The sequence below is a fragment of the Camelus dromedarius genome, chromosome 10, assembly GCF_036321535.1.
Source record: "Camelus dromedarius isolate mCamDro1 chromosome 10, mCamDro1.pat, whole genome shotgun sequence".
Classification (NCBI taxonomy): Eukaryota; Metazoa; Chordata; class Mammalia; order Artiodactyla; family Camelidae; genus Camelus; species Camelus dromedarius.
The window spans coordinates 54,566,541-54,579,061 of NC_087445.1; the positions used below are offsets into that span (position 1 = coordinate 54,566,541).

The 12,521-nt window shown below is 40.4% G+C and overlaps 1 protein-coding gene across 3 annotated transcripts in view; it reads left to right on the plus strand.

Annotated features, from left to right (window-relative positions):
• Positions 1 to 2,278: 2,278 nt before the first annotated feature.
• The window catches only part of FSD1L (fibronectin type III and SPRY domain containing 1 like), a 64,734-nt gene continuing 54,491 nt past the window's right edge, over positions 2,279 to 12,521 (plus strand). For all 3 annotated transcript variants that reach the window (XM_064490369.1, XM_064490370.1, XM_064490371.1), the window contains exon 1: positions 2,279 to 2,446. In XM_064490369.1, the coding sequence (XP_064346439.1) occupies positions 2,432 to 2,446 (15 nt within the window). In that variant the 5' untranslated portion in view covers positions 2,279 to 2,431. The remainder of the gene's footprint in view (positions 2,447 to 12,521) is intronic.

A 12,521-nucleotide genomic window follows, 5' to 3' on the forward strand; every position in this document is an offset into this window, starting at 1 on the left:
TGTTCTCCAGCACCTTGGAGGCACTTCTCTGTCATGGGAAACTGACTCAGCTGCAGTGTACGCGCAGTGCGGAGATCCGCCTTCGTGGCTGCAGCAGTGCGCTAGTGGCTAGGAGCCGGGCTGCCCTCGCTGCTTTTCATGGAACTGGGGTGGCTTGGATAGGAGGCTCCCTTCTCTTGGTACCAAGAGAGAGAGCATCTCTCTGCAAGACTCCTTTCAAATGCAGGAGCAAAATTGTGCACATAGGCCCTCCCTGGACTCTGGCCTTTAAGAATTACCCACTTAGCCTGACCTAGTTTTCCCTTCAGTGCCCTTCATCTCATTTCTTGTATATGTCTGTCCAGTTAAAAAAAGATTTACTGAGTGCACACTAGATGATAGGCCCTGTCCTGGGAATACAGATGTGGGTAAAAGAAATCTCCACCCACAAGTACAGTCGGGGAGATCCACATAGAGAGACAATTACAGCCTTGTAGGATAAGTGCTGTTTTTTAAGGCATAGAGATCATGTCCTCTCAGGACCTTTGTGTTTGCTGGTTCTTCTGTCTAGAATGCACTTCTTCAGAACTTTCCGTGGTTATTCTCTCATTTCACGCAGGTCATTCCTGAGAGAGGACTTCCCTGACCCTCCTACGGAAAGTGTAGCCCTCACAGTTCTCTGAGTCCATTTATCCCATGTAATTTTTCTTTATAACAAACACTTCTAACCTCCTCATGTTTTATATATATATATATATATATACATACATACATACACACACATATACATACACACACACACAATTTTGGGTGGTCATTGTTCCATACTAGGTTGTAAGCTCTACAATTGAGAGTGTGGCCCTGTCACTGCTGAATCCCCAGCTCGTGGACTTGATACCTAATAGGGACTCAATACAGATTTCCCTTTTGTTCATTCACAGTAAGTGACTGCCCAGTTGAACTTTTCTGAGCCTCTCCAGAGTCATCGAAATGGAGGATGAGACCTGCCCCCTTGGGGAAGAACCTTCTCAAGCCTACCTTCCCTAGCGTTCTAGTCTGTACTGTTTCCACTCTCATTGAAAATCATCAATAAACAATCAATAATAAAACTAGAAAAGAGTTTCATCTGAATCAAACTAAGGACTAGCTTGGAAGCCTGCTTCCCAGATGACTGAGAAACTGCTCCAAAGACGCAGTGTTATATCTTGTCAAAACAAAGAACATTAAACAGTCAGGGATATATTTCTTCAAGGTTAAAAAAACCAAACAAAGCAGACCAGCACGTATGCATACAGCAAGTATATGGCTTTGGCTCTTGGGAAGGGAGTCTTATAATAAAAGGAATACCAGGATTAGCATCCCTGGAAGAGGGGCATTTAATCTTTATTTTTATCATGGGCACTTTTTACTTCTGGTCAATGTGCCTTTATCTTTAATAATTAAAGCAGATGTACAATGTGTGGTTGATAGGCTACAAACAGACTGTTTTAGTTAGCATAAAATTGAAGATAACTCATGTATAAGTCAGAATGACTGCCCTATATCTCAATATATGAAAATTTCTTTTATCACCACCAATAACTGTAATTACTGAGCATTACTTATGTACTGGGCACTTTGTATTATTTAGTCTTCACAATGCTCTGCGAAGTCAGCATTATTTCTCTCCTTTTACTGAAGATGAGACAGACTCAGGGGGAGAACCTGCTCAAAGTCACAGCTTGCAAGGTTCCCAGGGGGCTCTCCGGGATAGGTCTACCAAGCTCCACTGTCTACCCAAGTTTCTGTGACTTTTCTACAGGCTCCCCATGTTTCCCTTACATCTCCCTGTCAGCTCCTTCCTTCTCACTGGATAGCTGAGCCTGCTGTAGCCTGGCGGCTCTTCCATGACTAATGTGGACAGGTGCTTCAGATGCTTGCAGGATGGAAAGGGGGCTGATGGACCTCCAGGGCTAGAGCTCTCCTTCCCCTGCCCTCCCCAAGGACCCGGCTGCTGCATGCGCAGTGGTCCATTCCAAGGCCTGCAGCGAACGCTAGCGCTGGAGGAAAAAGGATGGGGGAAGGGGGGAGAGGCTTCTTCAAAGGACGGGTGGGACCTGGGTGGGGATGCTCAGTACTCCTCCCTCTCTGCCGCTCCCTCCAGGCACCCCACGACCATCACCCCCGCCCCGCCCCATCCCCTCTGACAGCAGTGCGCATGCGCAAGGCGCTCCTCGCCCCTCCCTCTGCGGGCCGCCCTTTCACCCTGGCAACCGCGGCGCGACTCCCGCGCGCTCCGGGCTGGGCGCGGACGGGGCGGGGCCGGGCGGCGCCGGTGCAGGCTGAGGCTGAGGCGGCGGCGGCCCAGCAGAGCAGAGGACCCTGGTAGTGGTCTTGGAGTGTCCAATCTCCCTCTGCCTCCTCACACGGTTCTGCGACGCAGTTTCGGGTCTAGCGGACCTAGCCCCTGGCCATGGACTCCCAGAAAGTAAGCAGGGGCGAAGGGTGGGCGGGGCGCTCCGGCAGGGTGGGCGGTGGGCGGTGGGTGCGCGGGGCCCGCGGGCCGACTGGGCTGTGGCCGCGGAGGGCGAGGCCGCCCGGCCCCCTCCCCGGGAGCGAAGAGGCGCCCGCGGGCTGCGGGAACCGCGCCCGGTGACCTTTGGGTAGCTTCTGCCCTGCACTTGGTCCTGGGCCCTGGCTCCTGAGGGGAATCGGTAGCCGTCCTCGTTTTAAAATCTATTTTCTGCAGCACTCTAGGCCCGCTTTGATTCTCGCAGCCTTCCGGCGTGCTCGTGAGGGTTTATATCCATCCTCGGCAGAAGGGGAAACCAAGGCACGGAGGGGTCTACCTGCTGACACCCAAGCTAACGCCTTCTTCTCGACCCAGTCTCCTATCTTGGCACCGTGTGTGCTTCTTTAGGCCGGGAAGCAGATCGCCTTAGCACCGCCCCCCGCCTTCTCCACCCCCATCCCGACTAGTTCCCAGGCACGTCTTAGCGTTTATTGATGGTTGAATTGAGAGGGAAGATTGACAGTTGTCAGGTCAGCGGTCCCACCCTCTGACCAGTTCGGTGTTGCTGTTCACAGTTACCTTCATGGCTGTTCTGGCATGTTTTATACTTTCCGAACAAGTTAAGGAAGGAGTAGCAGAGCTAGCTGTTTCTATTAACAACCACCACAAAATATTTAGAGGACATAGCCGATGTTTTGAGTACAATGAGAAGTGAATTATTAATATATAGTCATAATCTCTATATAGAAATCAGCCACCCTGTTCTTTGTTAGATTGTAGTAATTGAAATATAGTGCAGTATAGGAAGGAAATCCAAGTGTTATTAATAATGTAGCAGGGAAAAACAAGGGCATATCCAAGAGGCCATTCTTTGCTATTATTAGATAGAAAGCGCTAGAAAGACTGACTGTAACAACGTTTTCTGTAATTTCGCCTGGATTCACTTATTTGAGCACTGGGGGCGTGAGAATAGTGTAGTGATTTGTTAAGCCTTAACTGTTATAGTATTTAACAGAAGTCATATGATTTCATTGTATGCGTGCATCTTGAAACTCGAGTATACCTCAGTTTTTATTTACATGACTATTAGTAAGATGCTTTTTAAAAATTACATTTTGTGTGTTTTGAATATTTTTGTATTTAAAATTTCTCTGCCTAAATTTGGAAAACATTTCAAAGCTTATTTAACCTTTTAGATAAAAGTCCTGTGATATCTGAATGGACATTAGTTCAGAGCAAATGGAAGGTCAGAGACTTGGCGTCTAGAGACTTGGGTTCCATGCCGCTCTGTGTTATGGAGCAAATTACTTAACTGGGATGAATCTATTTCCTTATCTATACAGATGAAATAAGAATATTTCATAGAGTTACTGTAAAATCAGGTGACAATTCAAGTACAGTGCCTTAAAGTTTACAAAGAATGAGTACTAAAATACTCTGTGCTGAAAAATATAATTTAAAAAGTATTTTAATATGAATCATCTTATTTTGCTAGGGCATGCATTATTTCTCACTTTATTGAGGACTCAAGAGTTGGAGGTTGTGAGCCCTTCAAGGTCCTACCACTAGCCATAAGGCTAAGATTTGAACTTGGTTGGTCTCATTCCAGATGATGTATTTGAGTATCTGCATGTACTGTGTGCAGTTTCCCCAGAGGTAGCAAAGAATTAGCTGTTCTTTCTTACTAGTACTAATGTATCTTAGATAACTAGAGAATCAACTTATCAATATTAGAAAATGTGTTGAATTTCATTGGTGGTATCAAATAATATTTCTAATTAAAAAAAACCCTTTGTGTTGTTTTATAGCTTACAACAAGCACCCAGTGTTATTGCTTGTAACCAATTTAATGCTCTGAATTTGAGCATCCTTTTCTCACAGATTACTGCAGAATTAATTATATACCTCAGCTAATAATGAACTAAACTAGATAAGTATTTCTCATGAAATAAGGCAGTATTTCTGTCATGCCAGTAGTACCCCCCCGCATGATTTTTCTTTCCCGTTATAGAATGTTATGATGAAAATAGCAGGGATGATGCCTTAGTCAGCGTAAGGAAACACAGGTACTGCAAGTGGCAAAGGGTGGCTTGAATACACACCTATTTGTAAGACATTGGGATTTGGGCTTTAAATTATTAAGAGAATGGCTTTGGAGCCAGGACTCCAGGCCTACTATTTATGAACTGAATGAGGTTGGGTAATTTGCTGTGTGTCTCCATTTCCTTGTCTTTAAATTCTGCTTATCTCAGAGGGTTGTGAAGATCGTGTTAATTTTTAAAAATCAGCTGGTGCCTCACATACTTAAGAGCTGTCTGTTAGCTGTTAACTAATCTCATAATCCCAACTTGAAAATAACTTTATCCTTTTGTTGATAATTTGTGTTACTATTTTTCTAATCCAGTCTAGCTATTTTTTTTCACCTTTGTCCTTAAGTTTAAAACATGTTTTCTGTGTTTATGTCTGTAATAAATGTTTTCAAATGGTGACAAAGAAGAGTTGTTAAATCCTAATTGGAAGAGGATTGGAAGTTCTGACTCATGCAGTCTGACAATAGAGGTTAAGTTAACTGGACAGTCTTACGGAAGCTTGATGGTGGCTAGTCAGCAAATGGATTAGCTTGACCAGCTGCTTTTTTTGTCCATGAAAATAACTTGGACCTCAGTGTTGTGTTAGCAACAGATGCTCTGTTTGAGTAGAGGAAGAAAACATAATTGCCTTGGGTATGTAAGGCGGACTGTTGGATACAGAAAACCACAGTATTATCTCCTAGAAATAAACAGAGGGATTTTGCTTATATCGAGTTTCTGGGACACTTTTGTGAGCAGAATTTGTTATGGATAGGTGGCTTTATTTGATACTCAAACCTTTTGATTATGTCCTTAAGTGGTTTTAAGATAAAATCCCAAAGATTTCTTTACCTGATAAAATGTGTATATTCAAAGAAACCATTGAAACATTTACACCTTTCTAGAATCTTGGTGCTTAGAATTTGATAGGTTTAGTTAAATTCTTGTGCAAATCACTCACATTCATAGGGGTTGCTCTTTTCTAGGAAGGTACATGCTGTAAGAATAATAAAGTTGGAGGGGAAAGGGGGAAGGGATCCCAGAGGAAGGATGTCACCAAGAGCATACTTTGTCAGTGGTTCACTTTTCCCCACATATTCTGCTTTCTACTTGGAAAGGGGTAGTGATAGGCAAGGCTTGATGTACAAGACCGGACAAACCTAGATTGGGGAGATTGAACGAGTAGGGGGAGTTTTAAAGCACAATGCAACCTACAACCAGTAACATTTCTACACTTGGCTTCCTCATCCCATTTTCCTCTTCTACCCTGGTATTTGTTATCCTTTGTCTTCACATTGTACCCAAGCAGTTCAAAGACCTCCACCATATCCAGTGAGCAACCAACTGTCTCACGTTCCAGAATTGCTCCTTTTTCTGAGTCCTGAGGAAACAGAAATGAAAGTTTAGTATTGTTCTGCATCCAGTATTGTGTTAGACTGCCTTAACTTTTCACAGAGCCCTTATTCCTATTGCACACATATGGAAAATGGAACTCAGAGAGGTTAAATGACTTGTTCAGAGTCACACAACACAGCTAGTGAGTGGTAGTCTGGATTCAAACCAGGTCTTTCTTCGCAGCCCAGGCTTTATCCATTACCACCCTTCTTGCCTGGATCCTTTGCCTTTAAATGGAGGTATGATTAATGTCATTAAAACTTAAGATGTTAACAGGAATAAATCTCTATAAAGTGGTTAAAAAAAAAGAAACTAGTTAAGTCTAGTGAAAATAGTTGACAGAAAGTATAGAACATGATTTAGATAAAACTCTGGAATCTGGTCTCTCTTGGATTTCTAAATAAAATCATTATTTTTCTGTATTATAGATAGCTCCCTTCTCTCCAGCTATTTTTTCTTTTTTGAGGGAGGGTCTTAGCTTTCTAAACTAGAGATGTGAACAGGAGAGTATAACTGGGGTTTTATACACCCCAGCCAAGCACAACTGCAGTCATTCCCATGGAGTGAGTCAAAGTAATCTGGGATGTACAAGGTTTGAGGTACCCTCTTCAAAGGACTATGCTGACATACTCATAATCCCTATATTTAAATATAGATATCTTCATTTTTTATTGAATTTGACAGTTTTAAAAAATTAGAGATATAATGAAGCAGACATAACTTTTTTTTTTAATTTTTAACACAGTGGTCCTTTGCAATGCCTGGCTGAATGTAAGCAGGATTATTCATGCAGCAAACACAGATTGAATGCCATAGTAATAGATATTCTGCTCCAACCTAGGGTGGACAGTATTTTGAAGCTAGTGGATTTTTTCCCTCCAAGCTTTCTTTCTGCCTATTTTATATCCTCAGTTGGGACTTCTTCCCAGCCACAGGTTCCGATAGAATCTCGTCTCAGTTATTGATACTTGTAGATTGATAGCTAATTATGTTTTGAACTAATTTGTAATAGTGCTAGCACAGCCAGCCTGTGCACTTCTGTTGTGTTATAAATATAAGTAATAGAAGTTTATTGTAGGAAATTAGGAAATATGGATAAATGAAAGTACAATAAAAATCACCCATAATCCTGCCACCCAGAGATAACCTCTTTTAACATTTACATGTATTACATTCCAGTCTTTTTTTATGGGTATGGAAACTTAAAAAAGCTATGGTACCATGCTGTGTTATAGATTCATAATTTGCCTCCCACTTAATATGTTATTAGTCTTTTACCATGTTAATATCATTCTACAACACTGTTAGTGATGCAGCCTAATTCTTTTGTGTGGATATATTACTTGAGTTTTAATCAGTACCCTTTTATCATTTATGTTGGTTCCAGCCTTTTAATATTATAAATAACACCGAGATGAGTATCTTTGTAGTCAAGTCTCTGCTTATACTCTTACTTAGAATAAATTAGTAGACATGGAATTGCTGAGTCAACGTGCATATACTTTTGAATATCTTTTGACGTACATTGCCAGGGCGCCCTTTAGAAGGGTTATGTCAGTTTTTACTGCCACTAGCAGTGCCTGCAAATACCCCCATCTCTCCTTCCATTCCATCTCCCTTCATCAGATGGTGGGACCTCTGGTTTCCTTGACTGAATGTGAACTTCCTAGATGTCACTGGATGGAACAGCCAGTTCAGAGGTCCCTGAACATGTTTGTGGCTTCTTCAGCCTCTGATGCACTGTATTTCCTCAGCCCTAGTTAGGAGAGAACTTCTGCCCTGATATCTTACAACTGGACTTTGGGAGAAAAGGCAGCATTCCCTCCCAGGTCTTTTATTAGATTTTTTCCTGAGAATCACAACAGTTGCATCCGTGTACAGAGGTAGTATTTCCAACCGTCTCACTGTTATAGAGGGCATGGCTTTCTAACAGTTAGCTATTTATGATGATCAGATTCCTGAATTCCTCAACAATATATAATTCCTCTTGTCTAGCTCCTTGCATCACATTTGAGCACAATACTGTTGTTCTGTGTTGCGATAGCTGTGGTCAGCTGGTAAGATTCTGGTTGTCTAACTTCTTACCAGCTGGATAGAGTATTCTGGATTTCTGCTCATTACCTAATTCAAAGGAAAGGTCTATGGCGTGGCGTGATACAAGTGGCAGAATTCCTGATGGTATTAGGATATTTTCTAGGATTGCTGTATGCTGGTTTCATTGGATCCCTTTGCCCTGGTTGCAGGAACCTGGTGGTTGTTTTGTGCAGTCCTTTGTGGTGTAGGCAGCCTAGAGTGGTGTAAAAGTGCAGACTCTGGAGGCAGCTTCCTGGGTTTGAATTGTGACTGCCATTTGACAACTCTGTGATCAAAGAAAGTTTCTTAACTTCTTTAACCTTCCCTTTCTTCAACCATAAAATGCAAAGACTAATATTGCTTTCTATTGTGATGATTAAAAAGATATTCCATGTTAGTAGCTTAGCACAGTGCCTGGCACATAGAGAACGCTTAATGAATACTGGCTGAAATGGCTATAGTTATAGTTTGACCCCCTTAAATTGTAGATTGATAAGTGATATTTGCAGTGATTCTAGATTTCTGTATCTCAACTGTCTGTAATACTAACGTAGAATTTGAATCAGAAATTTTCTCCTGCTTTGAGTAGATGCTGGTGGGAAACCCATATATCAGTGTTTCTCTAATTATGACCACTAGATTATTGATGCCTTTGGATTCAGAGTAGCATATAAACCTAGGTATAATGTTTCTAAGAACTGGAGGGTTTTGCATCATAACTTTGGGGGCTTGTTGCACTGGGTAGTTTCCAAGTTGGCAGAGTTTTTTTGTTGGGTGCAGAATTAAGACTCATGGGGGAAGGTATAGCTAAGTGGTAGAGTGAATACTTAGCATGTACGAGGTCCTGGGTTCAATCCCCAGTACCTCCACTGAAAAACTGAATAAATAAATAATAACCTTCCCTCTGAAAAAAAAAAAAGGATTAAGGCTCACATTTGAATTTGTCATATTCACATATATTAAGCTAAAACCAGTAGAACCATGCCATTTCAAATGGTGACAGTCATCATATTTTCAGTCTTATAAGATGGTTATGCCTGTAGTAAGAATAACTGTTACTGTTGCCCTTGTATTTGGCAGGGTGGTACGTGTATACCTGTTGATCATTTCTAGTTTTTTCTAGTCTTAAAGAAAATCTTAAGTCCTTTTGATGCCCTTAGATGTTCTGACCTTATTTTTACGAACCTCTGATCTTTGCTTTCATGTAGTACAGTGTTAAGAGTTAAGAGCACAGACTCAGGAGTCAGACTGCCTTAATTTGAATTCTGGCTCTGCCACATATTAGCTCTGAGATCCTGGGCAGGTTACTTAGCCTCTTTATACCTCAGCTTCCAAATTGGAAAACGGGGATAACCAAGTATCCTACCTCATAGAATTCGTGAGAAGATTAAATGAATTAATATATGTAAAAACTTAAGGCAATGCTTGACCCTGAAGAGTATGAAAGTGTTAGTTATTAATATTTTGCTCAGAGTCTATTGATTGTGCTTTTGCTTCACGTGACTTATAGGGACTGTAAGCATAACTTTAAGCTATGCCCATTTGAAGAGGGTACCTCATGCCTTATACATCCCCAATTACTTTGAGCCATTCCATAGGAATGATTGCAGTTGTGCTTGACTGAGGTGTATAAAACCCCTCTTTTTTTGGTAGCAGAGCAGCTACCTAAGCCTAATTCCTGAGAATTAAGTAGTTGAGAGACTTAATCTTGATAGAGTAGGGTTTTTTTTTTTTTTTGAGGTCCTGGTAACTGTTGTGCTTGATCAAAGGATAATGGCTGAGATTGCTTGTGGACACTGTCTCTGGAGACATATGCTCTAAATATTTTATTGTGATCCAGCAGAATTCGTATTTGTCGAAAGATGTCTTCAAAACCTCCAGAACTGAGAACTTTTAGTCATGGCCACCTTAAGTCTTGCGAAATCAATTATGTTATCTAGATAAACTTCTGATAATCTATATTGCCTTATCACTCTGTTTATGTATCACTTTATCCATCAGTGTTTGGAGGGTAATGGGAGACCTGAGATCTGAGATAAGATCTGAGACCCTTGTAAGCATCCTTTCAGGTTGATAGAGTCTCATGGAGCAGATGAAAGTTGTCTTTGCCCTCCTTCATCATCAGGCTTTGATAATGAAAAAAAATGAAGCAAGTATATGTATATATATGTATATGTGTATATAGGGACTGTAACCATGACTCTGTTTCTGTTTTATAATGTTTGTTCATTTGTTTTGTCTTTTAGAGTCCACATACAGGTGAAATCATATGGTAATTATCTTTCTCTGAGTTATTTCACTTAGCATAATACCCTCAAGGTCTATCAATGTTGTTGCACATGGCAAGATTTCGTGCCTTTTATGGCTGAGTACTATTCCATCATATATGTGTGTGTGTGTGTGTGTGTGTATTTATTTCACGTCTTTCTTTATATACGTATATATATATCACAGTGGGCTCATTCTGTACTTTCTTGGAACTTGTTTTAACAATACATTGTATATATGTTTTAGAACAGTGGTTATAGCTCTAGGAACTGATAATGTGAGGATTCCTAGATGGGAAGCAAGGCATATTAGAGAAACTCAGAGTAGGCTACTGCAGCCGGAATACAAGAAAGAAGAAGTCTGGTGTGAGTTGAAGCAGGTGAGGTAGGCAATGGGAAGATCATGCAGGTCTTGCAGATAGTGTAAGGTCACATTTAAGGTCATGTTAACAGCTCATGTTAAAAGATTTTCGATTTTATCCAAGGACTTGTGCGAAGACGATCAAGCAGAAGGAGTGATACTAACATATTACCCTAGCTGCAATGTAGAGAACTGATTATTGGGGAGAAAAAATGGATCAGAGGCCGGTTAAGAAATTTTGCAAGAGTGTAAGTTGAGATACAATACTGAGTTGTAGTAGCAGTGATTATAGAACTATTTAGGAGGCAAAATCTACAGAACCTGGTGACTGCATGTGGAGTACAAATGAAAGGAAAGGATATAATGATGATGGCCTAGGTGTCTGGGGTTTTTTTTCTCTTCCAGTTTTATTAACGTAGAATTGACATATAGCACTGCATAGATTTAAGATATTTAGCGTAATGATTTGACTTACATACATCATGAAATGATTATCACAATAAGTTTAGTGAACATCCATCATCTCATATAGATATAAAATAAAAGAAAAAGAGAAAAATATTTTTTCTTTGTGATGGTAACTCTTAAGATTTGCTCTCTTAACAACTTTCATGTATAATATGCAGCTGAGTTAATTATATTAATTATGTTGTACATTATATCCCTAGTACTTACTTATCTTATGATTGGAAGTTTGTATCTGTTGACTGCCTTCATCCAATTCTGAGTCACCCCTGCTTCTGGTAACCACAAATTTAATTTCTTTTTCTTTGAGTTTGTTTGTAAAGTATAATTGATGTGCTTGTTAGTTCCTGATGCACAAGATGGTGATTCGATATAGCTATAATTACAAAATCACAATAAATCTAGTTACCATCTGTCACCATACAAAGATACCACATTATTATTAACTACATTCCTCACACTGTACATTTTATCTCTGAGACTCATTTATTTTTTAATTGGAAGTTTTTACCTTTTAATTTCCCTTGCCTATTTCCCCCGCCTCCCTGCTCCCCTCTCCTCTGGCAACCACCTGTTTGTTCTCTATATCTATGACACTGTTTCTATTTTATAATGTTTGTTCATTTGTTTTGTATTTTAGATTCCACTTATAAGTGAAATCATATGGTATTTATCTTTCTCTGACTTATTTCACTTAGCATAATACCCTCAAAGTCCATCCATGTTGTTGCACATGGCAAGATTTCATGCCTTTTATGGCTGAGTAATATTCCATTGTGTGTGTGTGTGTGTGTGTGTGTGTGTGTATTTATCTCACATCTTTCTTTATTCATTCATCTATCGGTGGGCAGTTAGGTTGATTTTGTAACTTGGCTATTGTGAAAAATGCTGCAGTGAACATAGGAGTGCATTTGTCATTTTGAATTAGTATTTTCATTTTCTTCAGATTAGTGTTTTCCTTTTCAGATAAATATCCAGAAGTGGAATAGCTGGATTGTATGGTAGTTCTATTTTTTATTTTTGAAGGAACCTCCATACTGTTTTCCATAGTGGCTACACAAAACTACATTCCCACCGACAGTGTACGAGGTCTCCTTTTTTCCTATATCCTCTCTGAAGCTTGTTACTTGTCTTTTGATAATAGGCATTCTGACAGATGTGAGCTGATATCTCATTGTATGTTTGATTTTTATTTCCCTGATGATTAATGATGTTGAGCAGCTTTTCATGTGCCTGTTGGCCATCCGTATGTCTTCTTTGGAAAAATGTCTATTCAGGTCCTCTGCCCAGGATTTTGTTTTTGATGTTGAGTCGCTAGGTTTCTGATTTTGCAGCTGGTGGTGCCATTTGCAGAGATAGAGCACTAGGGAGGGCTCAGGTTTAGTAGAGGACATTATGACATGTTGAGGTTTGAAGTGCTT